The 27,213-nt window shown below is 42.2% G+C and overlaps 2 protein-coding genes across 2 annotated transcripts; both read left to right on the top strand.

Moving 5' to 3' along the window:
* On the top strand, positions 1 to 23,496 carry sh3bgrl (SH3 domain binding glutamate-rich protein like). Its single transcript, XM_086023634.1, has 4 exons — positions 1 to 479; positions 20,518 to 20,703; positions 21,959 to 22,039; positions 22,750 to 23,496. Exons 1-4 carry the CDS (start codon positions 435 to 437, stop codon positions 22,783 to 22,785), a joined length of 348 nt encoding a protein of 115 aa, XP_085879760.1. The 5' UTR covers positions 1 to 434; the 3' UTR covers positions 22,786 to 23,496.
* A 1,286-nt stretch (positions 23,497 to 24,782) lies between these two features.
* Positions 24,783 to 26,689, top strand: LOC147152074 (uncharacterized). Its single transcript, XM_086023355.1, has 2 exons — positions 24,783 to 25,019; positions 25,151 to 26,689. Exons 1-2 carry the CDS (start codon positions 24,896 to 24,898, stop codon positions 25,843 to 25,845), a joined length of 819 nt encoding a protein of 272 aa, XP_085879481.1. The 5' UTR covers positions 24,783 to 24,895; the 3' UTR covers positions 25,846 to 26,689.
* The last annotated feature ends 524 nt before the right edge of the window (positions 26,690 to 27,213 follow it).

Raw genomic sequence — 27,213 nt, 5'->3', positions numbered from 1 at the left:
GTAACTCATTCATTCGCCATTTTTGTTGCTCGGACACATACGCGCGTCGTGTGCATGTGTTGTAACGCAAATAGAACAATGACGTTGCGCCCACACTGATCGTACAGCCAGACACCCTATGCACGGTCTCGCCATATTTTATTATTTGCCTTTCTGCCGTTACGTGTCTCCCCGCGAGCTTGTCCAACTCTCACTCTCACTGCCCAGAATCTCTCGAGAGGGACTGAAAGGGGCGGGCAGGCCAGGAGAGGCGGAGGAGGAATGCACAGCTCTAGCCAGTGTAGAAGAGTAAGAGTGTTTGCGCACGCAGTTTGTCTGCAACAGAGGATCCAACCTGAGAATTTATTCGTTTGTTCCCCCCTCCTCAACAATTCCTGACGTCAACTTGCCTCCAAAAGAGCCAGATCAACAAACGCCTGCATCCGGGATTGACCATGGTGATCAAAGTGTACATAGCGTCCTCCTCTGGCTCCACTTCGGTAAGGGATGAGAGAATGTTACATCTTTATTGTGATGTGTGGCTATTTATTTGCAGCATCCCTGGCCTCAAAAGCCAACAGGAGGGCAGCTGAACTTTGATTGAACTCAGAACGTATCGGTATGGGCATGTCTGACGCCTGCTACATGGCCTGTCCTCATGTATTAGATATTGTGTACACTTTTAGCTGTGTTACAAGAGGGTTGTAGTAGGAGTCCAACTTGCAATGCTGCTGTCAACTGTTGTGGTATTGGTTATTGTGATTACTGACAAGTGATGGCAGCTAAAACCCGGGTGGAAAACAGGAAATGCTCGCAGTTACAAAATATTTGCTTCACATTCTCTGCTTAGAATGGTTTGGATTTGCTGTAGGAACCAGGGGTGTTTAGTTTCAGGCATGCCAGTTTCAGCTAGAGTGGAAAGGAATGATGGTGATGCAATTCTCCAAGGCCTTTATAGAAGTGCAGCTGCAGAACCCGGTTCAAGACATTTTGGGCATCTGGAAGTGACACATTATTTTTATGTATTAAGCAATTAATCTCAGGTAGAACCTGTGATTAAAGCGAGCACGCATCTACTGATCCGTGCAATCTAATACAAGAGCTGTATCACAAACCCTGCCTTTCCCAATTCTTATGTTTTAGAGGTCTTACTCTAACTGTACTGTATTGTAATTACTGGAACTGTAATAGAACAGCTATGCATCATACTGAGGCATGTTATAAATGTTTTGGTGACCTAATTCAGTTACCGGTACATGACAGGCAAACACATGAGAACTACCTATCACTGTGATGCAGTGCACTTCATTACCATTATAAACTGCAAGTGGAACAGTCGCAGTGTTGTTAAATTATTTGTGCTCTTCAGACAGTGTCATAAACAGGACATTCCTGTATTATCTTTGTAAAATGATTAAATTACATTGTGTAAGTGTAGCTTAATGTTGTGACCAGTGAGTACATGTTAAAGCTTTTTGTTTCTATTATAGCATCTTTTAATGTCATTCAATATTGGAATATTTTCAGTTTACTAAAGTATCATGGTCTTCTCATGGATTTGCATCACCTTTAGATGATGTACTTTCACTCAGCACTCACACAGTCACATCGCCCCTCTTTTCAGTTGGCAACGCTTAAGTGGCTTTATTGCCTTTACAGTAAATGATTGGGAAGACTGCGGTGGTCTAAAAGGACAGATCCAGTCAACAACTCGAGATACACTTGCTATATCAGTCTTGATTCTGATCTGTCTTGGCAATCAGGGGCAACAGAGCCTGATAAATGTGCCGTTACAAGCCTGGTCTTCTATATCAGTTCACATTACAGCTTAATAGGCTTCGCCTAGTCATTTCCGACTGTTTGATGGGAAATCGACCTTTTTGAGAGTGTACAGTATATGAAAGTATGTGAAACGGCTGACTGTTCTAGAAGCAACTTTCTGTCATCACCAAGTCCCATCTTAATGCAATAAAAATATCATTCCATGATGTGTCCCAGTTGAGCTTTGCTAATAGAGAGATCAGCTAAAACCAAAGGACCTCTCTATTTTTAGTGTGTATGGTAAGCTGAAGCGCTATTTCAAATTATTTGTCAACTTAAATCTGCTGGCTGAAGGGCATTTTCACTGCAACAAAGTTATATTTTGTCTTTTTATTCCAGATTGTGTTTATAGCTTCTAATGTTTATGATGATCTGTAAAGCTATACATATGGCCACTTCATTAGACAGATCTGCACAATCTAATGAGGTCTAATTCTAGAGCTGTAACAGCATACCTGTCAACTTGTACATTTTCCCTGTATTTTATACGTTTTTTGATCATTTCAAATTGTGTACGCCATTTAACAATTTTTGTACAGGAAAAAAAAAAAGAAAACTCATTTTTTTGTTAGACCGATCTCGTCTTGCCCATTTCGGCTCTAATCCGGAGCGTCCGTTAGCGATTCCGACTGCAAACTACGGCCGACTTTCACGAGCAAAGTTTGGGCAGCATCTTCGGGTGTTACACAAAGTTTGAGTACATGCACTTCCCAGCAATTATTGGTAGCTTCGAGAGAAAAACATGGCAATGCAACTGGTGCATTGTGAATACAGTTGTAATTGTATTGTAATTTATAACAGTGGCCAGTGGAGTAATGTGGCAGTTACCCCCATTTAAAGTAAATCTATGGGGAAAAAAAGTCATCTTTAGTCAATTAAACGCAATGTAATGTTTTACACAGGGGCGGGCAGTGAGTTGTCCAAAAGGGCCATATTGGGAAACTGGAATGGTTGCTGGGGAACACACCAACATGTAATTCATGTGTTCCATTTATTTAATGGATTTATATAAAGTATTACATTGTATTGTTTCAGTTAACTGTTACTTTGTAGGCTATATGTTGTTATAATTGGGAAATAAAAATGTTCAACAAAATCATAAGCAGTTATTAATGGGCATTATTTTTTTACATTTTTTTAAGTATGCTGACATTATGACCCCCAACCATGAAGTCATATTAGCAGTTCCTAGTTGATCTCTCAAATCAATATCATTCCAAGTCTCCCTCCTCACTTCAACGAGCAGTAAATAAAAATGTTGTTGACATGAGGACCACAGTTAGTGTTGTCGCTAGTTGCTTTTTTTTAAATAGTCGCTAGAGGGTAAGCGAAGTTACTAAATATGGCAAAAATGACACTAAGTTTGCAATACCAATGCATATCATAATTAAAGCACTGGATCCACAGTATCCAAATAAAAGTAAAGCATAGTTTACATTTTACATGTCCTGGGTCATTCTTTGGGCCTCGTCCTGGCGGGATATGCTCAGAACACCTCACCAGGGAGGCTCCCGAGCCACTTAATCTGGCTCCTCTCAATGCAAAGGAGCAGCGACTTCACTCGACTGACTGAGTTTCTCACCCTGTCTCTAAGTAGTGCGGACATCCATGGAGGAAATTTATTTCGGCTGCTTGTACCAGTTGTTGGCACTGCCATGCTTAAGAGCTAGAAATGCCGGTAGGCAGAGGAAAAACTCATCACACACTGTATTTATACTTGCCCTGCATGCACCAAACTTGTGAATGAGTTACAGCCATTTAATGATTGCACACCAGTGTGTAACCCCGCCCATACCATCAAAAATAGGTTACGTCAATTAAGAACAGTTTGACAAGTCAACACCAGTCCTCTGAAAGAACAATATCCCAATTTGTGTTGTCACATGACAGCAAAGGTATAATGCTTTTGGTTGACACAGTTCGTCGATTCCGAATCTTGTTCTTTCAGTTATGACCCAAAACTCGTGACCATGGGTGAGGGTAGGAACTTTACTGCAGAGGCTGTACCAATCCGCCTGTCGATCTCACGCTCCATCCTCCGCTCACTAGTAAATAGACCCTGCTGTGTGACATCACATCTGTAAGCTGTGTGCAGCCAAGGTGCAGTCTGAGGGCAGGCAGCCGAGTGAGGTCGAGGTCGAGAGGCAAGATAGTTGATAAGTACTTTCTGTGTTCTGGGAAATGAAGACGTTTGTAATACGACGAGCACAATGGCTATCAAATCTCAACGTGACCACTTTACACCATCACAACATAAAAGTATATGCTCTTATCACTTTATATAACGTACTGTTTTCTTTTTCATGTGCAGTGTGTCATAAGGTTAACCTTTGATTGGAAAACGGAGGCAGACGCTTACGTGTGTACATACCTGTGCAAGTTTTAGTTTACATTGCTGTTCAACATTAATATGTTAATTTTGTAGGAATACAAATATTATACAGGAAGTCCTCATTTTACGAACGACTTCCGTTCCTACACTGGCGATGTTCGCGTAGGTCAGATTTCACCGTTAACGTCGAAATTTACGTCAAATTACTTTGTATAAAAAATACATAATACATTAAAATAAAAAGCATAAGATGCTGTTCTTAGCATTACTGCTGAGAAGTGGATGTAGAAAGAGGAGAGGAGGGCGAAAAAGGCAAAAATACTGCTGCCGCGCAAAGCGACACGATCAAGACACTTTGCGCATGGTCAACCGCAAGGAATGCTGGTCTTTGTAGTACAGGAAGTGCTTGTATGCGGAAGTGCGTTTTTTGGCGCGAAACCCATCGCAAATACACAAGCAGAGGTAAACAAACTCATAGACACAGCACAAAAGCACACTTTTGGAGCAAGGAGGAAACCGGCTGCTTCATTCATGTGGTGAGTGACATGAATATCAAGTGTTTTATTGACAATTGAAAGTAACAAGCGAAAATGACGTCAATTTGAGTCATGACACTGTGTGTCACCGTCACAGTGGCTTATTCAAATCCCGGAGCAACCCTGTCCTCTCAATCATGTAAACGGGTTATTCAGAATGTTTCAGAAATCGGAATTTTGACTTTAACCCGTAGTCACTATGGTGCTGGGGCCAAAATGGAGGAGGAGGCATGGGCGTCGTAAATTCGAAACGACTTAAGGCCTTGTCTACATCTAGCCGGGGTTATTTAACAACCGCATATCCCCCCCACCTGCGTTGGAATACGCATTAAAAAAACGCATCCACACGAAACCGCGGAAAAACGCGTTTTCAAATGCAAGCCAAGCCTCTGGGTGGCAGTAGTTAGCCATTCAGAAGGAACTTCCGTCCTTTGACGTCACTTTTACGAAACCAAAAACACGGCGCCAAACTCGTTCGGGAGAACCAACAAGAGGTAAGAATTCCTTTTAAACCTTTCAACGAGAAACAGTGGTTGGTTGCGTACAAATAAGTAAGCAAAAAGCGCATCGACAATGGCTATAACCAACGCAGCGCCGCGAGAATACATGTTGACTCGCATGAAAACACAAGTCGCGCAATGACATCAAAGCATTGTTGTTGCACGGTGACAACTAAATCTCCGAGTGCATAGCAAAACGCTAATCTGGAGATATCCACAAATCTCCACTGCTGCCGGAGTTTTGCGTTTTCCCTGAAAAAACTCTGGGAACGTGTGGATGATAGGGCTAACCGCAGGCTTATTTCCGGCGTTTTCAAAAACCCCGGCTACGTGTAGACAGGGCCTTAGTTTGCGTACGTTGTAATTTGAAGACTTCCTGTAGTACGTTGATTGGTGTTGAGCATCGTTTGAATTTGGACGATTCCGGTTCCTAACGATTCTCGATTCTGATTCTTAACCACAAAAAAAACCCCTGAACTTCTCTGTTCTTTAATTTCATGAACTTTTTACTGTTTGTGAACTTTACCAAGAATTACTCAAAGGGCTGTTTTTAACCAGTATATTTATTTTAATACTTTTTTTTGTATTATCAAGTATTATTTTTCACAAGAGCTTTAGTTTTGAGAAGTTCAAGACATTACAATAATAAACTTCAAAATTGGAGTGGCTTGGTCTAGAGAAGGGCATCATTACCGACTTACAATCTCTGTGTCTCTCTTTGGACTGGCAATGAACATGCTCGTGAAGTCTGCGGCGGAAGTTGAGTGCAGAGGTCCACTGTCCAGATCTGACACCCGACAACCACCAATTATAGCATTCATGGACGATATCAGAGTGACCACAAACTCAGTGCCTGGATACAGGTGGCTTCTTCAAGCCCTCTAACAGCTCATCACTTGGGCCAGGATGAGCTTTAAGCCTGCAAAATCCAAATCCTTAGTCTTAAGGAAGAGAAAAGTCTCTGATCAGTTCCACTTCATACTGGGAGACACAACAATTCCATCAGTATCAGAAAAGCCAGTGAAGAACCTGGGCAAGCTCTTTACTGGCAACCTGAAGGACACCGTTGCACTGCAAGGTACCAGCGATGACCTCGACACATGGCTCTCGGCAGTGGACAAGTCAGGACTTCCTGGAAAGTTTAAGGCTTGGATTTACCAGAATGGCATCCTCCCTTGTCTCCTCTGACCACTGCTAGTTTATGAAGTCCTAATTACCACCGTGGAGGGCTTTGAGCGGAAGGTCAGCCGATTAATGCGCAGGTGGCTGGGCTTGCCACGAAGCCTTTACAGCATTGCTCTCTTTGGGCATAACATCAAGCTAAAGCTTCCTTTCAGCAGTCTGGCAAAGGAGTTCAAGGTCAACAGAGTCAGAGAAGTCCTGCTCTACCGAGACTAGGCTGACACCAATATCTTCTCAGCAGGGCTGGAGGCCAGATCAGGAAGGAAGTGGTGTGCCAAGGATGCAGTGGAGCGGGCAAAGGCAAGGTTGCAGCACAGAACCCTAGTGGGCTCATTGGCTACTGGTCGGGCCAGGTTTCGAACCAATCCTAAGCCATGCTACACCAAAGCCAGGGGAAAGTAGAAGCGGAGGCTCATCCAGGCTCGTCCGAGAAGGTGAGCAGCCTCAACCATCCGTTAAGACCCAAATGGGCCTGCTTGCGACAGAAAGAGACTGGCAGTTCCTGGTTGACCTAGGGAGACAGTTGAGATTCCCGGACACCATTGCTGCTACATCACTTTGACCAGACATAGTCTTGATGTCCGCAGCGAGCAAGCAGTTTGTGCTGCTTGAATTGACTGTTCCCTGTGAAGATCGAGTAGAGCAAGCCCAGGGGAGGAAGAGGACCAAGTAAGCAGACCTGGTAGTGGAATGTTGGCAGAATGAATGGGACGCCCGCTGTTAATCGATTAAAGTGGGCTGCAGGGGCTTCGCAGGGCAGTCCCTACACCGGGTCCTGGACTCTTAGGGATTTGCGGACCGCACAGGCCAAGAGCCATCAAGAATATCCTGGAGGCTGCTGAAAAGGCTTCACGGTGGCTCTGGCTAAGGAGGGGGCACATGTGGCGTAGTGCGCTACCTGTACACAAATCGGGGCCTGGGTCGCACAGGTGAGAGCGTCTAACGTAAGACCCGAAACACCCTATGACCCTGGGAACATCACCGACGATGTGTCCAGGTTGCACCACAAGGTGTATTCAAGTACTGTACTACAGCAGTATGCTGCATGCTCTTGACAGCATCAAAGTCCTCCCACGTGTAGGCACTCTTCTTTACGATGAAGTGATTAACTCTGTTGTGATAGCTCACTTCAGGGAACAGACTGGCTTCATTTGACCAGTCTGATTTTGAAAGTTTATCTGAGGAGTTGGCGTTTTCCTGTAATGGATGTAATGGACCTTTTTTCACAGAAGTAGACATAAGTAGACCTATAACGCTAACAATGGATAAGGCTTCTGTTCATGTTTTCTTTTGCCTGATTTCCTTCAAATATGGCGCTGGAAACAAAGCATTTTGGGTAAATTGACATCCCCTACCTGGAGAGGGGGCACTCCATCCTTTTCCGACTGAGAACCATGGTCTCAAATTTGGAACTGCTGATTTTCATCCCAACCACTTAACACTCGGCTGCACACCGTTCTAGTGAGAGTTGGAGATGCAGCTTGATGAAGCCAGCAGCACCAAATCATTTGCCAAAAGTAGACATGCAATACTGAGGCCGCCAAACCAGGCCCCCTCAATGCCTTGCCTGTGCCTAGAAATTCTGTCCAAAAATGTTACGAACAGAATCGGTGACAAAGGGCAGCCTTAGCTGTTCAACCCTCACTGTAAACAAATCCGAATTAATGTCAGCAATATCAGGGGTGTCGTTACCCCGTACTCCAAAGCACCCCTCACAGAGGTCCCCGAGGGACACGATTAATCGCCTTATCCCAGTTCACAAAACACATTTAGACTGGCTGGGTGAACTTCAGTGTACCCTCGAGGACCCTGCTAGGATGTAAAATTGGTTCACTGTTCCACGGCCAGGACAAAAAACACACTGCTCCTCCTGAATCCGAGATTCGACGGACTTTTCTCTTGAGCACCCCTTAAAGGCCTTACCAGGGAGGCTTAGGAGTGTGATTCCCCTGCATTTCGGAAACACCACAATTGTCTGCCAATCCAGAGGCACCGTCTCCGATGTCTACACTAGTGTTTCTCAACCTTTATTGAGCCAAGGCACATATTTGACATTGGAAAAAAATCTCACGGCACACAACTTAGCAAAATGATTCACAAGAACTGGCTATACTGGGTCATTATGTACCTTCTACTACTATATGTGGTTGGCATAAATCAATTAACAAAACAGTTTTTTTTATAAGAAATATATTTTCTTTGTCAAAATAATTGACAATGGATAATTTCCCGTGGCACACCTGATGATCTCTCACAGAACACTAATGTGCCATGGCACAGTGGTTGAGAATTACTGGTCTACACGATGTTGTAGAGGTGTGCCAACCAGGACAGCCCCACACCCTCCTGAGCATTTAGAAAGTTCGGGCAGATCTCATCCACCCCTGGTGCCTTGCCATATCGTCGGCTTCAACCACAGAGATAGGAGGGCAAAACTCAGAGTGCCTAGAGTCTGCTTCCTCAAGGGAATGCATGCTGGTGGAATTTAGGAGATCTTCAAAGTATTATCCCCACAACTCACAACGTCCCGAGCCAAGGTCAGCAGCATCCCATCTCCACAACATATAGTGTTGATGGTGCAATGTTTCCACCTCCTGAGGATGATGGACCAGAATTTCCTCAAAATCATCTGGAATCCGTTTTCCTTGGCCTCACTAAACTCCTCCCTTGCCCAAGTGTTTGTTACGGTGACCGCCGATGCTGCTTTCCGCTTGGCTAGCCAGTCCCTATCAGCTACCCCTGGACTCCCGACAGGCCAAAAGGACCAATAGATCTCCTTCTTCAGCTTGACGGCATCCCTGACCGCTGGTGTTCACCAACGGGTTCAGGTACTGCCGCCACAACACGCACCAACCACGTATGCCCACAGCTCCAGTCAGCTGACTCAACAATGGAGGCGTGGAACTCCTTCTGACAGGGGATTCTGCCAGACGTTCCCAGCAGACCTTCACAATACATTTGGGCCTGCCAGGTCAGACATGCATCTTCCCACACCATTGAACCCATCACACTAACAGGTGGTGATCAGTTGACAACTCCGCCCCTCTCTTCACCCAACTGTCCAAGACATGCAACCACAAAGTCAATCATGAAAGTGCGGCCTAGGGTGTGCTGGTGCCAAGTGCACGTGGACTAGGGCTGAACGATTATGGAAAATAATGTAATTTAAATGTTTTTCCTAAAAATTGCGATTGTGATATGAGTTGCATTTTTTTTCAAGGTCATTTTCTAAAATATTTTTCAACAATTATTTTCTATTACAACAATATCAGTGATGTCTGTTATGCATTATAGAATACTAAGGTAAAGGCAAATTAATCATTAATTAATATGAAAGACAGTTTATCTCCTACAATTAGAGGTATAAACTTACTAAATATTTTGATGTGCAGTTTGGTAAGCTTTCAACGCGACAACATTATTCTGCCACACAGGAGTGGCGTAAACATAAGTACAGTATATACTATTCTGATACTATACTGTAAAGGCCCAAACTCAAGTGCAAATTACAACAATTATGTAAACAAATTAGTAGCTGTGCCACTTCCTACATATCATTTTGGTTCATGAAACATGATTTTAATGTGGATTGCACTTCTCAAATACTCAATTTATTATATAGAACATTAAACAATAATCCAGTCCACTCGACCACTTTAGCCCCTCCCACAGGTGGTGAGTCCATGGGAAGGGGCCCCAACAATGCCTTTTCGTGCTGTGCCCGGTCAGCCCCCATCGGTTAAGGCTTTCGCCATCGAGCCCCACCTCCAGGACTGGTTCCAGGGTGGCTCTGGTGACATACGTCTGGGCAAGGGAAAACGTAATGCAACAATATTGCTCACCGTAAGGGGGTTTGTGAGCCGTGCTTTGTCTGGTACCTCACGTAGGAACTGTTTGCCATGGGTCACCCTGCCAGGGGCGTAAAGCCCCAGACAACTTAGCTCCTAGGATCATTGAGACAAGAAAAAACTTTGAACAAGTGACAAGTAATAGCTCATGGAGGGGTTATTCATTTTTTTTTAATGTGGTGGAGCAGCTCCAGCGCAGCATCGTGAAAATAGAGAACTTGAAAAATATCCATCCATCCATCCATTATCTGTACCGCTTCTCCTCACAAGGGTCGCGGGGCGTGCTGGAGCCTATCCCAGCTGTCTTTGGGCAGTAGGCGGGGGACACCCTGAATTGGTTGCCAGCCAATCGCAGGGCACACAGAGACAAACATCCGCACTCACAATCACACCTAGGGGCAATTTAGAGTGTCCAATCAACTTACCATGCATGTTTTTGGAATGTGGGAGGAAACCGGAGTACCCGGAGAAAACCCACGCAGGCACGGGGAGAACATGCAAACTCCACACAGGGAGGCCGGAGCCGGGATCGAACCCACGACCTCTGAACTGTGAGGCGGACGTGCTAACCAGTCGACCACCGTGCCGCCCTTGAAAAATATATATTTTGTTAAAATATTTTTAAAATAATAATTGAAATAAAAATCTACAAACATGAATCTGCAATTCCTGAACCGTGAATGTGCAGGGATTGACTGTAAATGTAAAATGCAGTTTTTAAATGGTAATTTAGTCATTAAGGGAATAAAGATAGTCAAAGCTACCTGGCCTTGTGTGAAAAAATTACTTGCCCTCTAAACCTAATGACTAGTTGGACCACCATCAGCAGCAACAATTGAAATTAAACTTTTTCTATAAAAGGCAATGAGTCTTCCACATCTCTGTGGAGATATTTTGCCCCACTCTTCCCATATGAAATGTAGGAAATGCTGTGTTACAATTGTGTCAGGTGTAACGAGAGACACACCTTCCAAAAAGCTCAACTTTCTTATCTCGTCCGTCCGACAAATATTCACCCAAAAATCTTGGGACTTTTCAGATTTTTTTTTTGGGCAAAACGGTAAGCCTTTATGTTCAAATACTTTTTCATGGCACTGAAATGCACTTGAAAGTTGAAATGCATCTCAATATAGGCATTAAAATACAATCAGGCACATGGATCAGCAGTGTTAAACCTACCTTTAGTGACTTTTAGATTTCAGTATACAGCCTATACTGTATTTTTACCTTTCAGATTCTGAAATTTGTTTCGTAACAAGAGGCAATATTTTCCTGTTGAGACGTTTCGTAACGTGAAAATTTCGTATGAAGAGACGTTAGTAAGTAGAGTTACCACTGTACAGCCGAAAAAATAAACTATTCATTCATTCATTATGTTATCTCTACTGTACATATGTATTGGTGAACAAATTCTACCACCCCTCACCTAAGATAAATGGTGGTCTCCCTCTAAAGTGATATCATGTTTCCTCCACAGTAGGGGTGAGAACCACTGGGTACCTCACGATACGATACGATTTGCAATACAAGGCTCACCATAATGATTATCTTATGTTCTGATGATACAGCAATTATCAATACATTGGTCAGGAATCAATCCATGATACTACTATTCAAAATTGATGTTTTTCAGAGAAAAAAATTATTTTTTTACCATTGCTGAAACACAATATTAAATTCAAGTGAAATTTTTTATAAACAAATACATGTCTTCCCTACAGAGACACTTTATTGCAACGGTTCTGCAAACAAAATGAGTGTCTTAACTCATTCTATCCCAATGACATATTCATATATAAGTGACAGCCCATTTACTATTACCATATGTCATTTCACAGTAGGTCTGGAAAAAGTCTGGTACTGAATGAGTTAGACACTATTGTAGTGCAACATCTCAGGAACATTCTCATTCTGTTCTATTTATAAACAGTGAGAATTGTTAACATTGTTGTAAAATGCAAATCTACTGCATAGCCACTACCTGCAGATTTAAAGGGGGAAAAAAAAGAAAATCAAAGAATAACTTTAACAAGGAATGTTAAATCCAACAAACATTTGCAATGTGAGCATCATTGTGGATTTCATGTAATTCACATATTTCAAGCATGTCTGATTTGAGTTCCCAATTGCTGATAAAATGTGCGGTGGTGGCAATAAAAGACAGTGTGTCCCTTGATATCCATCCATCGCAGGTAAGACCCACTCCTTCTTACGACTCGAATGCATTCAATACCTGAACCCTGGTCTCCTCCTACAAAATTATAATTGTTTTCTCAGTGAAACGTTTTCAACTTAGTATTTCACAGCGTGGCCCTAGAGTGCGCATCATGTAGCGAAAACCATCATTCTGAACTACGTTGTACGGGCGTAGATCCTTGAGAACCTAGAGAACCCACGCTGGTCTGGCCAGGAGGCAAATCTAACAGTCTTTGGGTGGCTTTTTGGCTTGAGACTGGTGCTGGGCGATGCCGATTTAACACTTAGAGTCCTGAATTTTCCACTTCTGCCGCCTCCCTCTTCCAGAACTTGCAAATTCCACTCTCTATACTCTGTCTCCATTGAAATGCTAATTGTTCATGCTCAGCCCTGGGCATGTTTGACAACAGCTCTCCACAATCATCCTGTTTTGTCTTTTGATTGAAGAAACATTTTAAATTTGCCATAAAAACTCTTTTTATAATTCTTTATAAAATTCAGTGTCTTTATTTAGAAAATAATCCCCTTTTGTCTTTTGATTCAAGAAACATTTTTATTTATTTGCCATGAACATTATTTTTATAATGGCCAGTCATTTTACGGAGTGCAAACTTATATTGGTCTTATATTGATATATATTTGGTCTTTTGATCCAAGAAACATTTTCAATTTTTCATAATACACACCAACAATGAAATTTTACTCTGCAAATCTCAAAATCGTGTGCCATGGTGACTTCTGTGTGAAATCTAACTGTGCAGATTGTGGAGAGCTGTGTTTATGTCAGTGGGTAAGTAAGTACCCACTCGATGATGGGTACTTAACAATACAATGGAAAGTAATTAGGGGTGTGACACATATTTGGTTTCTGAGGGGGGAAACAGAGTGGAGACTAAAGTCTCCTCTTTGGGAGTTTAAGGCCTTGTCTACACGTAGCTGGGGGTTTTTAACACCCCTAGTGGACCGCCAAGTCATTGCCCAATAAGTAATGAACAATAAAGGAGTCTTTACAGCGGCCGTATATTAATTTAAAATACCGATACTTGGCGGAGGCGTATCGATAATCGATCGGAAGACAAAACACCGTGATGTATCACCATATCGAGATTTTGTCACACTCCTACTCCGCAGCATGTTTGAGTGAAAAGGAATAGAAACGCTGTTGTTCGGTATACTCACTGTATTTTAAGACTTGTCGTTGTCAAAGATGAGGTCACCCTAATCCTTTTTTTAATTGTATACTGTACCCTAAAACACTCATAACTAATTTTATTGTTTGATAGAGATTTATACGTCGTATCCTGCTGCATATCTTTACTGCCTACTGTAGTGCCTAGTACAAACTGTAGCCACGCATATTTTCCTTATTGCCACCGAGATAAGGTTGCACCTGTAAATACGGTACATACAGTATGCCGTGCATATCTGCAATATTTGTGTGGCTATTGTGTACGTCTGCTTTCTTCCCCGAGTTTGTAGGTCAGACATTGTGTAACAGGTCAGTTGTCGGCTTCACCCTCAGGCAGCAGTGAGGGAGCCTAGCCAAAGTGGTTCTTTTGTAAGTGTGTTGTAATTCTGACTGAGCTCAGGCTTTGGTGGAGGCTACTGTTGCCATCAAACCTATAGCAAGCCTCAAATACAAGTACAAATCAGATTTCCTTTAATCAAGTCAAAACTACTATCACTGTAATACACAGAGACTGTGACATTTGAATTTGTCTGTGAATGTTCCAAAGAAATTTTTGATTTTTGTCTTGTATTTTTAGCTAAATGTAAGTTGACCCTCAGCCTCATCTGTATTGTGGGCCATTGATTTGAGCTTGTGCTAAAGTTAATCTAATCAATTCCTGCCCTTGCCTAGCTGCTGTTAATGATTGACCTTTTTTAAGGATTGATCAGACCTGAATCTAATTTCACTTTCTTGACATCATAGCACTCACATGATAATGACGCTGCTGTTAATGATGTTGTTTGCAACTCTAAAAGGAATCTTTTCTCACAGCTATATACAAAAATATGGCCTGGAGAATTATACTACATCTTGCATATTGTAATTTACTATGAATTGTTTTGAGTTGGAAAAAAAAAAACTCCTTACTGTTCTATTCTATTCTAGTCTATTCATGGACAAACACACTGTTCTGTATTTGCTTTACAGCTCTTCCCTAAGCTCAGTGCATTAGAGAGTACTAAATGACAAATTTTGTAAACATGGGTAGTTTAAAGGCAGCCCAGTGCCTAGTGTTTTCCAGTCTGTTTCACAGTTCTGAAGATCCTTCCACATAGCAAAAATTTGCTAGGTTAATTGAAGACTATAAATCAAACATAGGGGTGTGATCGGCTGGCGACCAGCCCAGGGTGTACCTCACCTCTCAGCCCAAGTCAGCTGGGATGGACTCCAGTACCCACCACCCTAATGAGGAGAAGTTGTTTGGAAAATTGATAAATGAATAGCTATTACTAAGGGTGGGCGATATGGGAAAAATATCATATCACAGTTTTTTAAAAATAAAATCACCAGAGCTCACAGATGCTCATTTTTGGGGCGTGGCGCAGGGGCGACAAATGTTTAAAAACGGCTGGACTAAGCATGGCCGGAAGTGGACATGGCCCTTATGCGTGTGACATGGTGGTGAGGCGGCCAAATTTAATCTCAGCCTACTCAGTGAAAGGCTTCTTTTTAGGCTTCTTTCTACTCTCGCATCGGCGCGAGCAACAACTGCTGCATTGATCCACGTGACTGCCGCATTGTGCTGTTGGCGGCAGGTCTGCAACACATGCCACGCATCCATCTGGAATTGTTGCTGCTCTGATCAGTCCACACATGTTGCGATGACATACACTTTCCCACACTGTATGTCATCGGAGGAGGAGAGAGAGGATGCAGCACGCAGCTCGTTGCTGCTACAAAAGCAAACTAGTTTGGCAATAAAATTAATTTCATAGTCTAGTCATCTCGGTCCCTTTATAGTTGTAGCAGGTACGATATCCGTTGTTGTCGCTGTCTTTTTGAAGCGACGCCCCCCCGACTTGGAACTTAACTGTTTCAAAACAACTTGTGTCCGGGAGTATATTAAGCTGCGCGCAGCACCCAAGTATAACGCTGCCACATCAAGGTGGAGTACATGCACTTCTTAGCAAATACGCCGTAGCAAACCTGCTGTAAATAGTGCTTTGCTGGTATGTTTTTATTTTGAAGGCCATGAACGAAGGGAAGTGTGGAAAATAAATAACTTGTTGAATGTGACTTCTGGCCGTCTGTTGGACCCAAATAATTATACAATACGAGAAAACCAACCCCGGGGCTTGCAATGGAAGTAAGCACACGCAATTGGGTAAGTACTAAAGTACTAGTGGCGCATTTTGAAGCGTGTCCACAGCGGGTTCGAATAGTAAATTAGCCAGCTAATGATCCTTAAAAAGCTTCTGCCGTTAGCATCTCTCCCGCGGCGGCGTCAATCATGGACAGTTTTTTGGGGGGGGGACGGGGCGGGGGCCGACAATGTTTAGGAATATGGCCGGAGGGTCGCGGCCGGAAGGGTACCCAGTTCAAGGGTGGAGGGTCGCCGCCGGATCGGCAAAAAAGGGTCAAGTGCCCAGCTCTGAAAATGACGATCATGATTTTATCATGATTCTTTTTTTACATCGTTTTTTTGAGACTAATTTGCACATTTCTGACCATTTTCCTCATGTTAAACATATAAAACATATTTAAAATATATATAAAACTCTAAAAGAAAAAAAATGACATTTTAAGCCTGCTAAGCTTTCTGAACAGGTTTTAATTTGAATAGTGACAATTTTTATCAAAATGTGCAGTGAATGTAAATATAAAAGGTACCATAACGTAAACATAAAAACACAGCTCGTAACGCAGATCTAGTACTTTGAACTCTTTTAAACCCCTCGTTTTCCATTGGTTTAATGGGAATCATGTCTTCACAGCATGTCCGCTGATAGTGTAGTGGTACACACGCCTGAGTTGTGTGCGGGCAGCGTGGGATCGATTCCCGCTCAGTGACAGTGTCTATGTGTGCCCTGCGACTGGCTGGCAACCAGTTCGGGGTGTAGTCTGCCTTCGCCCATTGACGGCTGGGATAGGCTCCAGCAACTCCCCGCGACCCTATATAGGATAAGCGGTTTGGAAGATGACATGTCTTCACAGCAAGGTAATAAGTCACTGCCTCAGTTACACTGCTTGCTTGTTTTTTCATATGGAGTGCCTTTGTTAAATGACTGTGTTACCGCGGGTTGCGTTAGCTTGGAGCTAGCGGCTGCCTCTGGCTACCATGTGTCAGATCTCCGTTTGCTTTGGCTGTCGGCACTGACATCCGAACCGAGTCTCTGCAAACTTTGCAAATAACTGGTTTGCGCTTTCTCCTTCGAGGAAAAGCCAAAACAAATCGACACTGTGGATGTGGAGTTTCTTTTTGGGACCAACTCTGATTCGTGGTGACTTTCTGCTATAGCTTCCCGCTATACAAACAAACAGGGAGGCGGGGAGTGTCACGTAGGGTGCACTGTGCGTGCTGTGATTGGTTGGTCGAGTATGCATCAGCGGCTTTGAGCCGCCATAGAGCTAGACTGTATAGAATGTGCCCCTGTAGACGATCAAACGATCTTTCGGCTTTATGAGATCGTCAACACGTTAAACCCCTTAACGATCTAATATCGTCATATCGCCCACCCCTAGCTACTACTCAACTACAACTCCTGTTGTATACATATACAGTAACTTACACTTAGTGTTTCACCATGTACATGTGCAGTACTGTAATAGCACCTTAATTGTGCATATCAGTCTGTATCTGTAAGTCCAAACTATTTTCTGTGATTGTTTTATGTCCCAACACCAATGCTATAGATTTTAACGGAGTGGTCCCCAACCTTTTTTGCCACCGCAGACTAGGTCATACAAGTCTATAACTTATGAGGACTGTCAATCAGGGGCATGGGTGGATTTGCTACAACAACAAACGTGAAACTACTGTGTATTTTTATGTACCTTTATTAGCAGCACCAACACCATAATAATGGTAACAATGCTTTAATATGGTCAATATGGTAACATGCAACACACACCACAGAACAAATATAAAGTTCGTGAATAAGATGAGCGACACAAAAACTGGGGTGTTTTGTAGATATAACAATCAATGGGAAGCCGCATTTTTATGTAACGATCATAGCAGCGTCCTTCTTAAATGCGACAACATAAGGCAACACAGAACTAATATAAGGTGCATGAAAATAAAAAACTCACCAGAACGCTAAATCGAGAGCCGCTCGACGCATATTTTGCACAGCTGGCTTCATGCGTGGTCTGTTTTTCATTTATTTTTGCTAGCTTGTGAGTTAAATATTAGCGTTACGCAACCTAAAAATTACCGTAGCATCTTGACATACATCAAGAGTCCGTCATAAACGGATGCAACGGAGAGAATCTGGTCATTTTTCACTATACATTTTTTTCAGCCTCGGAAAATACAAAATAAACCGGAAGTGCCGTGAGTTTTTTATTCTTTCATCTGCTGCCCGTGGTCCGGAACCAGTCCACGGCCCGGTGGTTAGGGACCACTGTTTTCAAAGATATCTGACCAAGATTGCACATTGCTTGGTTCATATTCAGTTGTCCCGCTGCAGTTCACAGTTTTCCTCAAATATTCAAGAATGTTTCTTTTTGTTACGTCAATAGCACTTCTAATATTAACTGATTTTAGATGCAGCAGGTGGAGTTCAAGGTTAGCTTGGAGGGTGTTCCTGTTTGTGTCCTAAGTGGTTGTAATTATTCATTGTTGTTATTGATTTGCTTGTGATGCTAGACATGAATCATGAATGTATTTATTATTCTCTAAATCCAGGTACATTTCCCCCAAAATGTTGAAGGCTTCATACAAAAATGTGGTGGCATGGGCGGAATGACCTGCGTCAGCAGTCTTCATTCTGTGGGTATTAGACACTCATGATCCATTTGTAGACAAACAATACAATGTGTGTGCTACATTTTCATGAGCCCATTCTCAGTGTTATTTGCATAGCTATCTAGCTGTAAGGGGAATTCCTTTATTTTCTCTGTCTCCTCTAAGTATTTGGTTTGTCATCCAAAGATTAATATCAGCCAAGACATTAAGATTTGAGTTTTTCTTCTCGAACTGATACACATCTTAAATGATACATAATTACACAACACCACATTTTTAGGTGAACAAAAGTACTCATAGGCTTAATTAATTTAAATTAATATCAATATTAATAGATTTTGGAATTGCCCACTCTAAATTATGGTGTTTATAATTCTATTTCTGTTTTTCAGCTTTCCTTTTGCTTTGTGTATATTTCTTGGCGTCATTGACTATCTACTTGTGGCAAAAAAGAAAACATCTTAATACTGTTTTTTTTTTAATTAATGTTTTTTTTTTTAAACATAAGTCTTGAGTGTTAAACTTGAACGTCTTCACGTAGTCTGTCAACTACGTCGGTGTCTGTTGCACCTCTAAGTTTTCAAGGACAAAAACCTAGTGCTGTTTGTTGTTTGAATTACCAATGCATCACACCCGGGCAACAAAACTCATAGTCACATTTCCAATACTTTTGACTATGAAAAATGGGTGGATAAAAAAAAAAAGTGCTATCTTCAAATTTCTCTTGTCTCACATTAACAATTTGATCTTAAATAGTAACATAAAAGACTACTAAGGTAAGGCCACACTGTTGCGGTACTTTTGTAGGGGAGTGTAAGTATGGGACTTGCGTGAAAGGTAAATAAGATACATGACAACAGGAGAAGAGTGGAATTGTTTATCACCACACCCAAAGGAGGCCTGTCGGTTTTCCTGCATTTTAAAATCATCAGATTTGGGGGCAGCTTCCCTTACAATCAAATTTTGCATGAAATACTGATGGTGCCGGTTGAAATAAAAAACATGAAATTAAAATAGAAAACATTTATGCTCACCCACAGTGTTTGTTACAGTTTAAGCAAATTCAAGAAACTTGACCATAAAACACAAATAAGGAACTGGTGTTCAGATTTCCCCTTCAGAGAAGTATGAAATTCCTACAGGTAATCTGTCTGAATTGTCTGCCTTTTCATGTTCTTGTTCAGAGGACTAATCCGTCTGGTCTCCGCGCAATGAGGCTGGTAGGAGCATGGTGCTTTCTCATCTATTATCACTCATACAATCCTGTAGTACTTTGTCATGATAGTGGTTAGCATTGCACCAGGTGTATGTTGCTATATGCAGCTGAGGGTGAGAGTTTGCGTGTGCATGCATGTGTGTATGTGGGTCGACTTGCAGCAGGCCTTATTTGGCTCGTGTTTGACTGGTTACCTCCTCTCAAGACCCAGAGGAGCTTTTGTTTCCGTCTGGCCTTGTAGGGCCATCCTCCCTCTTACATGCACCCATCAAGGCCCAATTGGACAATGCTCTCCAACAGGAATCCATGTAAGAGGCAGGGCTAAAACACTGTCAAGACGATGTCCGATTCAACAGAATGGCTGCAGGATCCGCTCTGAACATTATTGATTCATCAATATTTGCATAAAACCAAAAAACGTAATTAAAGAAGCAGATGAGATTATTTTTACCCATAAAAGGTTTTGGGTACTCTGCACCCTCAGCCTGGAAGCTCCTGCAGAGAAGTGGTGTCCTTAAATGTTTTTAAATCTGAATTGAAAGCCATGAAAACGGCTCCCATAGAATGTTAAGCTTGGCCGCTAAATTGTTGTTCTTTGTGAATTGTACTTTGTCTCTCTTTGCATGTCTAAAACTTTGTGTTTTTTGCTGCTGCCTGTCTAGGCCAGATCTCTCTTGAAAAAGAGATTATTAGTCTCAATGGGACCAACCTAGTTAAATAAAGGCTAAATAAAAAGTAATAAATGAAATATTGAGACCTGAAATACTATTAACACAAATAAGAAGTTCTTTATCACACAGTGAACAGTTTTCCGGTATGGTGTGTGTATCACAGTAAGGAGGAAGTGTGGATTTTTAAAAATTTTTTCAGACCTATGACTGTTGGGTGAAACCAAACTATTCTGTTTCCTCAAATGGCTCCTCGCTGTTGACACATGACCAACTGACAACTTCCCCTCTTCACCCTGTACAACCTCCCACCCACAGATTAAAAAGCAGCAGCAGGATGTGATGGGATTCCTGGCAGCCAATAGGATTGGGTTTGAGGAGTGTGACATCGCAGCCAACGAGGCCAACCGGAAGTGGATGCGAGAGAACGTTCCGCAGGAGTCACGGCCAGCCACAGGGAACCCTCTTCCGCCACAGATATTTAATGAAAGCAAATATTGTGGGGTGAGATGAAACAAATGCTTTGAATTATTACCACCATTAAGAAGGGGAAAATCCATCTATCCATCTATGTACCTATCGATCGATCGATCGATCGATCTATCTATTAGGGGTGTAACGGTTCATCACGTTTCGGTTCGGTTTGGGTTTTTGGAAACTTCGGTATGGTATATTTTCAGGACAAAAAAAAATAGATTTTTGGGGGGGAAATATGTTTATTTTGAAAAGATGACAAGTAAACTGAACTTTTTTCAAAAAAATAAATAAAAAGCGAACCATTCGGGTGATATTCTAAGAAATTACACCAGAATAAAAAATACACTAACAATAAAGATCTCTTAACTTTGTAAATTAAGATACTGAAATCTTTAAACACTCAGCAGCAACAGCCTATGACACATCTAAGTATTCAAGTTAAAGCCAAGTTGTCATTACAGAACATGTATACACTTTTTGTGATAAAAAAAATACATACAATAACAGTTACAATTATTGCTAATTATATTAAAACTTTTTTTTATAATGAAAACATTTTAAAAAGTCTTTATGAAATTGTATACACTTTTTAGGCATTTAAATCTTTGAATGTTCAACAGCATATCGTAACGAATTGGATTATCTGTGTTGTGGTCGGATTTGTGTGTTGCTGAGTTGTGATGTTTCCGGTTCAGGTTCATGAATGCATCGTACGGCAAGCGAGTGGAGCAGCGGAGAAAGAAGAGCGCGAGCAGTTGTACTTGGATTAATGGAAACGTGCTAATTAAACTACGTCTGACGGCGTGTTCCTGTAAGATGCTACAATATGATGAATCTCGCTATTTAAATTTGACGTTTTTGCTCCCTCGTCTAAGAAACATTCACAGTCGGATGATGCCGTGCCTGTTAGATGTGCTACCTGCCGCCCATCTCATGTAGCAATGCCGGCACACAACTTTGGGACTCCTCCACGTACCTTTCCCCATCGGCGATTTTAACAGGACAGCCAGAATGTTCCCAAACAGGAGACCGCAGTGTACGGGGGAACCTTCGAGCTCTGGCTCTTTTCTGGCTCTCACTGTTGTGCCGCCACTCTCCTCTCCCGCATGCAACAGTCAATAGCGCCCGTGCGTAAGCTCGCGCTAATAGGTGGACCGAACTCACCGCAAGTGGACCGAACCGAACATGCCATACCGAAACGTATTAATACACCCACGTGTACCGTTACACCCCTACTAACTATCTGAAATGTTTTCTTTCCCTCTCTTTCCTTGCTTCTCAGAACTACGAGGCTTTCTTCGATGCCAGGGAGGACAACGCTGTGTATGCATTTCTAGGTCTGCCCGCTCCCCCAGGCTCAAAGGTAAAATTTTTAGTAACCCATCATAAATGCCTTGTTTTCTTCTCTCTTCTCCTTCATCCTCAATCAAGACTGTGAAGAAAACAATTTGATTCCACGTTTTCTGAAATGCAGAGCTGGGCATCGCCTAAGCGCCACAGAGTCCCTGTCTGCATATTTAAACGACTCACGTGGTCCCAGTCCGTCCCTCGTCGGCGCCAGCCAAGCGGCGTTGAGAACATAATCTTCATGTCACATGGAGGCGCCGCACAAGCATACACGCCGCCAAACACAGAAAAAATAGCAAACAAAAACAACCGACACACACACACGCACAGCGTGGTGATTGGTGAAAAAAAACACATCGGCCACATGTCATTTCATCTGTGGGACTGCAAGGTACACAACACTGCTTTGTTTTTTATTATTTCCTCACTCGGAGGCGCCAGGGGTGCGCCACCTTTCGTATGACGTGGTACAGGTTAAGTTTGTCCGACTCGGACCAACTGGGACCACGGTGGGCTCTGCTGAAATGTCACCCAAGCATGGCTCATATGCTTTTCTCTGCTGCACACAGACTGTCTTAATAGCAAATGCAGGAAGGTGTGCCATTTAGTTACCACATAAGCATAAAAGGGGTTTCCCCATTTATGTAGCACGGGATATACTTAATACATATTGAATATTAATATCACCTTCTAGCTCACACTTCCTTCCTTTCTGTTTCTTTGCAGGAGGCTGAGGCTCAGCTGAAGAAAGCACAGCAGTAGCATTTGCCTTTTCAGCGTGAGAACCGGACCCAGCCTGACCAGGAATACGTGAAAAAAAACTAATAATTATACATATATGAAGTGCTTCATTTTTCAGTTTTTTTACAATTATTTCATTATTGTGCCTTGTCAGTTCTTGTGAAATGAGGTACAACAAAGAAAACAATGTTCTGCTTATCAAGACTCTGCAGCGCTTCCTCAGCCTACCTTAAACTGTCAGCCTGCTAGCCTATTGGTCCACTGTCAAGTCAGTCATTCCTTTAGCATGATTGCAAGATGTGCAATGTAGCCTTCCAATGTAGACATCCTTGTGCACAATAAATTGTGCATGCCAGACTCATCGTGACAACATTGTTTAAAGGTCTTAAATCTTGAATTACAGAAATGTTTTCGTTTTGTGCTCCTGTTTGTTCTGTTATTGCCAAAGGTGCAGCACCTTCTGCAGGAGCAACGCAGTCCCAGGTTTTTATGTTGATGTATGCTTTCTTCAAACTGTCTTAAAGCTGTTTTAACAGCAACCTTTTTGTACGAAAGAGTATGTATGTCACAATGAGACTTAAGGCAGCGACAAGTGTGACATTTTTATTTGCTAATTTTAATCAAATTTTTTTTAGATGAGTGGAACAGACATTATGCAGTCCTCCTGTTTTATATTGTGCGGGAGGATGTTAGTTATCTTCCCTAACCTAAAATAAAAAGTTAAACTACAAACCTGTGTCTGTGTCTTATTTATTGGTTTGATAAGTGTCAAGGCACATTTGAATGCATTTATTATTGTCTTTTAATTAAAAAGTATGGACAATCTGTCACTCAGTTCTAGTTGATTTCAAATTTGTTTTACGGGTTTGATGTTAAGGTTCTCAGGTTATTCTCCAGTGTTTCACAAAAAAAAAGCGCCTAGGCCTCATACGGTAATGTGGATTCTTAGAACTGGAATGGTCATTAATGTTGCCTCCTCTAAGCTACACGTGTGAGCAATTGCGCACTGCTCTCAGCCTCTCAAATGCACACGATGACGCTTAACAGTTTCAGTAGTGCGTTTATTGTAGTTTGAAGCATACATTGACACACATACACTCACACGCACCACTGACAAGACGCTGCAGGTGGCTCGAGCTCGCTCCATTCAGGAAGTCCAAACATGGGCTTGGTTTACAAGTCCCTTAAATGATGTGATGCTATTTCATGCATTTCAGAGGTCAGGTGGCTAGAAATGTTTGTGTTTTATTAAATGACATGTTTTCCTTTATTGATGAGTGGGTAATGTGGGACCAGATTTTTATAAATTGTATTGAGACTTTAAAATAAATACAAGTAACAAACTAGAGATGATTTTATTTGTGTCGCAAATCTCTATTCTATTTTGATATATAAGTGGTTAGAATTTTGCTTGTTTGTTTGTTTGTTTGTTTTTTGTAACATACCTACAGTGATGTAACTGGTTATGGGTCTCAGGTTTTGGACAGGTGTGATAGTGGTTTGGTGGTAGCCGTGTGCATGTGTGATGTTGCTCATCATGGTCCAAGAAATGCTCAGGGAATTTGTGTGGATGCTCAAATACATGGATAATTACAGGGAACATTGGTCGGTAGTCAATTTGAGACCAAATTAAAAAACAATTTAGGACTTATTATAGGGACTCTCATGAGGGTAAGCAGTATAGAAAATGGATGGTAAGGGATATTCAACTTTCTCTGGGATCAGTCATGCTGGAACAGTAAAGGGCCTTCCACAAACTTTTTCCTACAAAATTGGAAGTAATGAATTTTACAAAATATCTCAATAAGATGAAAATGGAATTTGAAAATTAAATGTAAAAAAAAATGTAATTACTACAGAATGCTTGTATCTCATTTACCAACTACAATGTTTTTCACACACATTATGAAATAGCAGTCACCTTCTTCTCTTTTCTTATTTTCTTTTTCATTTCTAATAAAGGAAGTAAGCTGAATGTGTGGAGGGGCCACTTCTCTATTGGAGAAGTGACACAGGCCAGTAGATCGCCACATTTACATCCGCAGTTTACATTTTACTTCTAACGCTAACGACTGGCAACAACAACAACAAAAAAAGACATTAAAAAAGATAAAACGATTAATTGTGAGTCATGCTGGGAGAAGGTTTTCTGAGTGTGTTGCGGTACAAGGAGGACAACAAAAATGCTTTTGTTTCCATGGGACACAAGTTGCAGACAAACTCGATGACTCCTCAGGCAGAGCTTGAACAAAAAGGTGAGCAGCATTTTTATCGCTCAACTAGTGACTGTACTGTGAAAGAGGACTTGTTAGGGAATGATCCCACATCACTGCATAAACTGAAAACAGTTTAATGGTATGTGTATTGTGTGTATTGTATTGTTCAGGTCTAGACCAGGAGGATCCTGGCTCCAAACTTTTTCACGGATTGCGAGTAGTACCTGCAGCTGCCACAGGCCTTTCTATCCCCAGTTGTTCATCTGTTCAAACCCTCGAAACAGATCTAACACTTTGCTCAGGCGCTTGTAGCCTCCTGGAACATTATCCTGATCTCCAGGTGGCTGACTCTGGCTTCATCTCCTCCAACCCAGCCAGAAGCAGCGCCTCTCAACAAGATTTTTACACTCAGTCTTATGCTTTGACCCAGTCCGAGTATGCAGAACAACAGCAGTTACTTCAAGAGCCTCTCCTATCACTTCCAGACCAGGGCTACCTTGTTATGGGTGACGGGGGAAACACTAGCTTGGGTTTGCCCACTTCACAGTCAGAGCCCATGTCTGACTCATTGCTGAATGGACTTCTGGAAAAAAAGATAGATGAGGTATATCTTCAGCACCTGACCGATAACCTGGCTCGATGCAACTCCAACCTGGGTAACAGCCTCCTGCATGGCCTGGTGCCTCCTCTGAAACCTAACAAGCTACAGCACGATCCAGATTCACCGGAATACAGTCTGGAAAGGGGACATGGAGGAGAGAGTGGCAAGAAGATAAGTCACCTGACCACCCCAAATTTAGCTCCGTGTTCCTCCAACTTTAGCACTCCCGTCCTTCGTATTTCTGAGGATGTGCATCCACAATGAAAGCATTTAACATGCTAGTCGCATGCATTACTTACAAACATGATTGTTGTTTGTTTATTTTCATCCATCGAAAATTCCAGGGCTACAATGTATTTTGTTTAACTGTAATACTGGACAATTTGAGAATTTACTCACTGTTGGTGACGTGACTCAACTTTAACAGCTTGCATATGACACCTGCTGGTAAATCTGTGTACAACACCACAATCTCAACACGACACGACTGATATAAACCTGTGATTTGTGTGAGACAGGTAATTACCACAATCATGTAAACTGTGATTTTAGAGCAACTCCTTTAATAAAGAATACATACTGTAACAATGACGCCTAGAAAACTATATTCAGCGCTTAACACGTTTATTTCATTAGCTGTCATCTTTTTCTTTCAGCCTGTCCCGTTTGCGGTCGCCATCCTTCTACCAATATACTCACTATTTCTCCTCTGAATGTGTCCAAAAAGTCTGGTCTCTATAACATTGTCTCTAAAACGTATAACCTTGGCTGGCCCTCCATTGAACTCACAGTTGGAAAAACAAAGTGAAAGCTCCTTCCCTAGAAACAGAAAGTTTGAGGTAGAGGCCGGGGCTAAAGAAATAGGACATGGGGACAGCAGTGCGACTGAATTTCCTTTTAGGGTGGGGGTAAGCAATAAAGACATTCTGAAAAACTTGCTATTGCTGGCCATTGATGAGAACAGACCGAAACCGGCATTGCAGTTACATGAAAAGGTGCACACCATTTGCATACTTTTTAACGGGAATGATAAAACCACACGAGTGTATTTTGTGTCCACTGTATCATGTATCCCCTCCCTTTTTCCCCCCAAAAAGAATCCGATGTCATGTCTGGAGCTCCATAGATGTTGGTGGCTGTTTTTGTTTTCAATTAAATCCACAATTGAGAAAATCTTGATGTTGTGGTCAACCTCATTTTCTCACACAAGGTTCCTCAATGTGCTTCACATAGTTATAATACCACATTTGAAGGCTAAATAGAACAATTAACACTTGATCTTGATTTACCATCCATTTTCATATAGGGAAAATCCATCCATTATCCTAACCGCTTCTCCTCACAAGGGTCGCGGCGTGCTGAAGCCTATCCCAGCTGTCATCGGGTAGTATGTGGGGTACACCCTGAACTGGTTGATAGGGAAAATGCACTATCAAAAGCCAGAGAAAAGAAATGTGTCTTCAACCGGGTTTTAAAAGTGGACAGAGAGGGGGCTTGCCTAACATCCAATGGGAGATCATTCCAAAGGGAAGAACCAGCAGCTAAAAAGGTCCTCTGAGGCTCCGCTTAGTAGTCCTCTGCACCTCGAGCAGCGCCTGGTCCACAGACCTGAGGCTCCGGGAAGGTGCGCAG

This window comes from Filicampus tigris, chromosome 2, assembly GCF_054856515.1.
Source record: "Filicampus tigris isolate MCC_2025a chromosome 2, RoL_Ftig_1.0, whole genome shotgun sequence".
Taxonomy (NCBI): domain Eukaryota; kingdom Metazoa; phylum Chordata; class Actinopteri; order Syngnathiformes; family Syngnathidae; genus Filicampus; species Filicampus tigris.
Note: the sequence above shows the minus strand (reverse complement) of the source record. Positions and strands in the feature narration are given on the sequence as shown.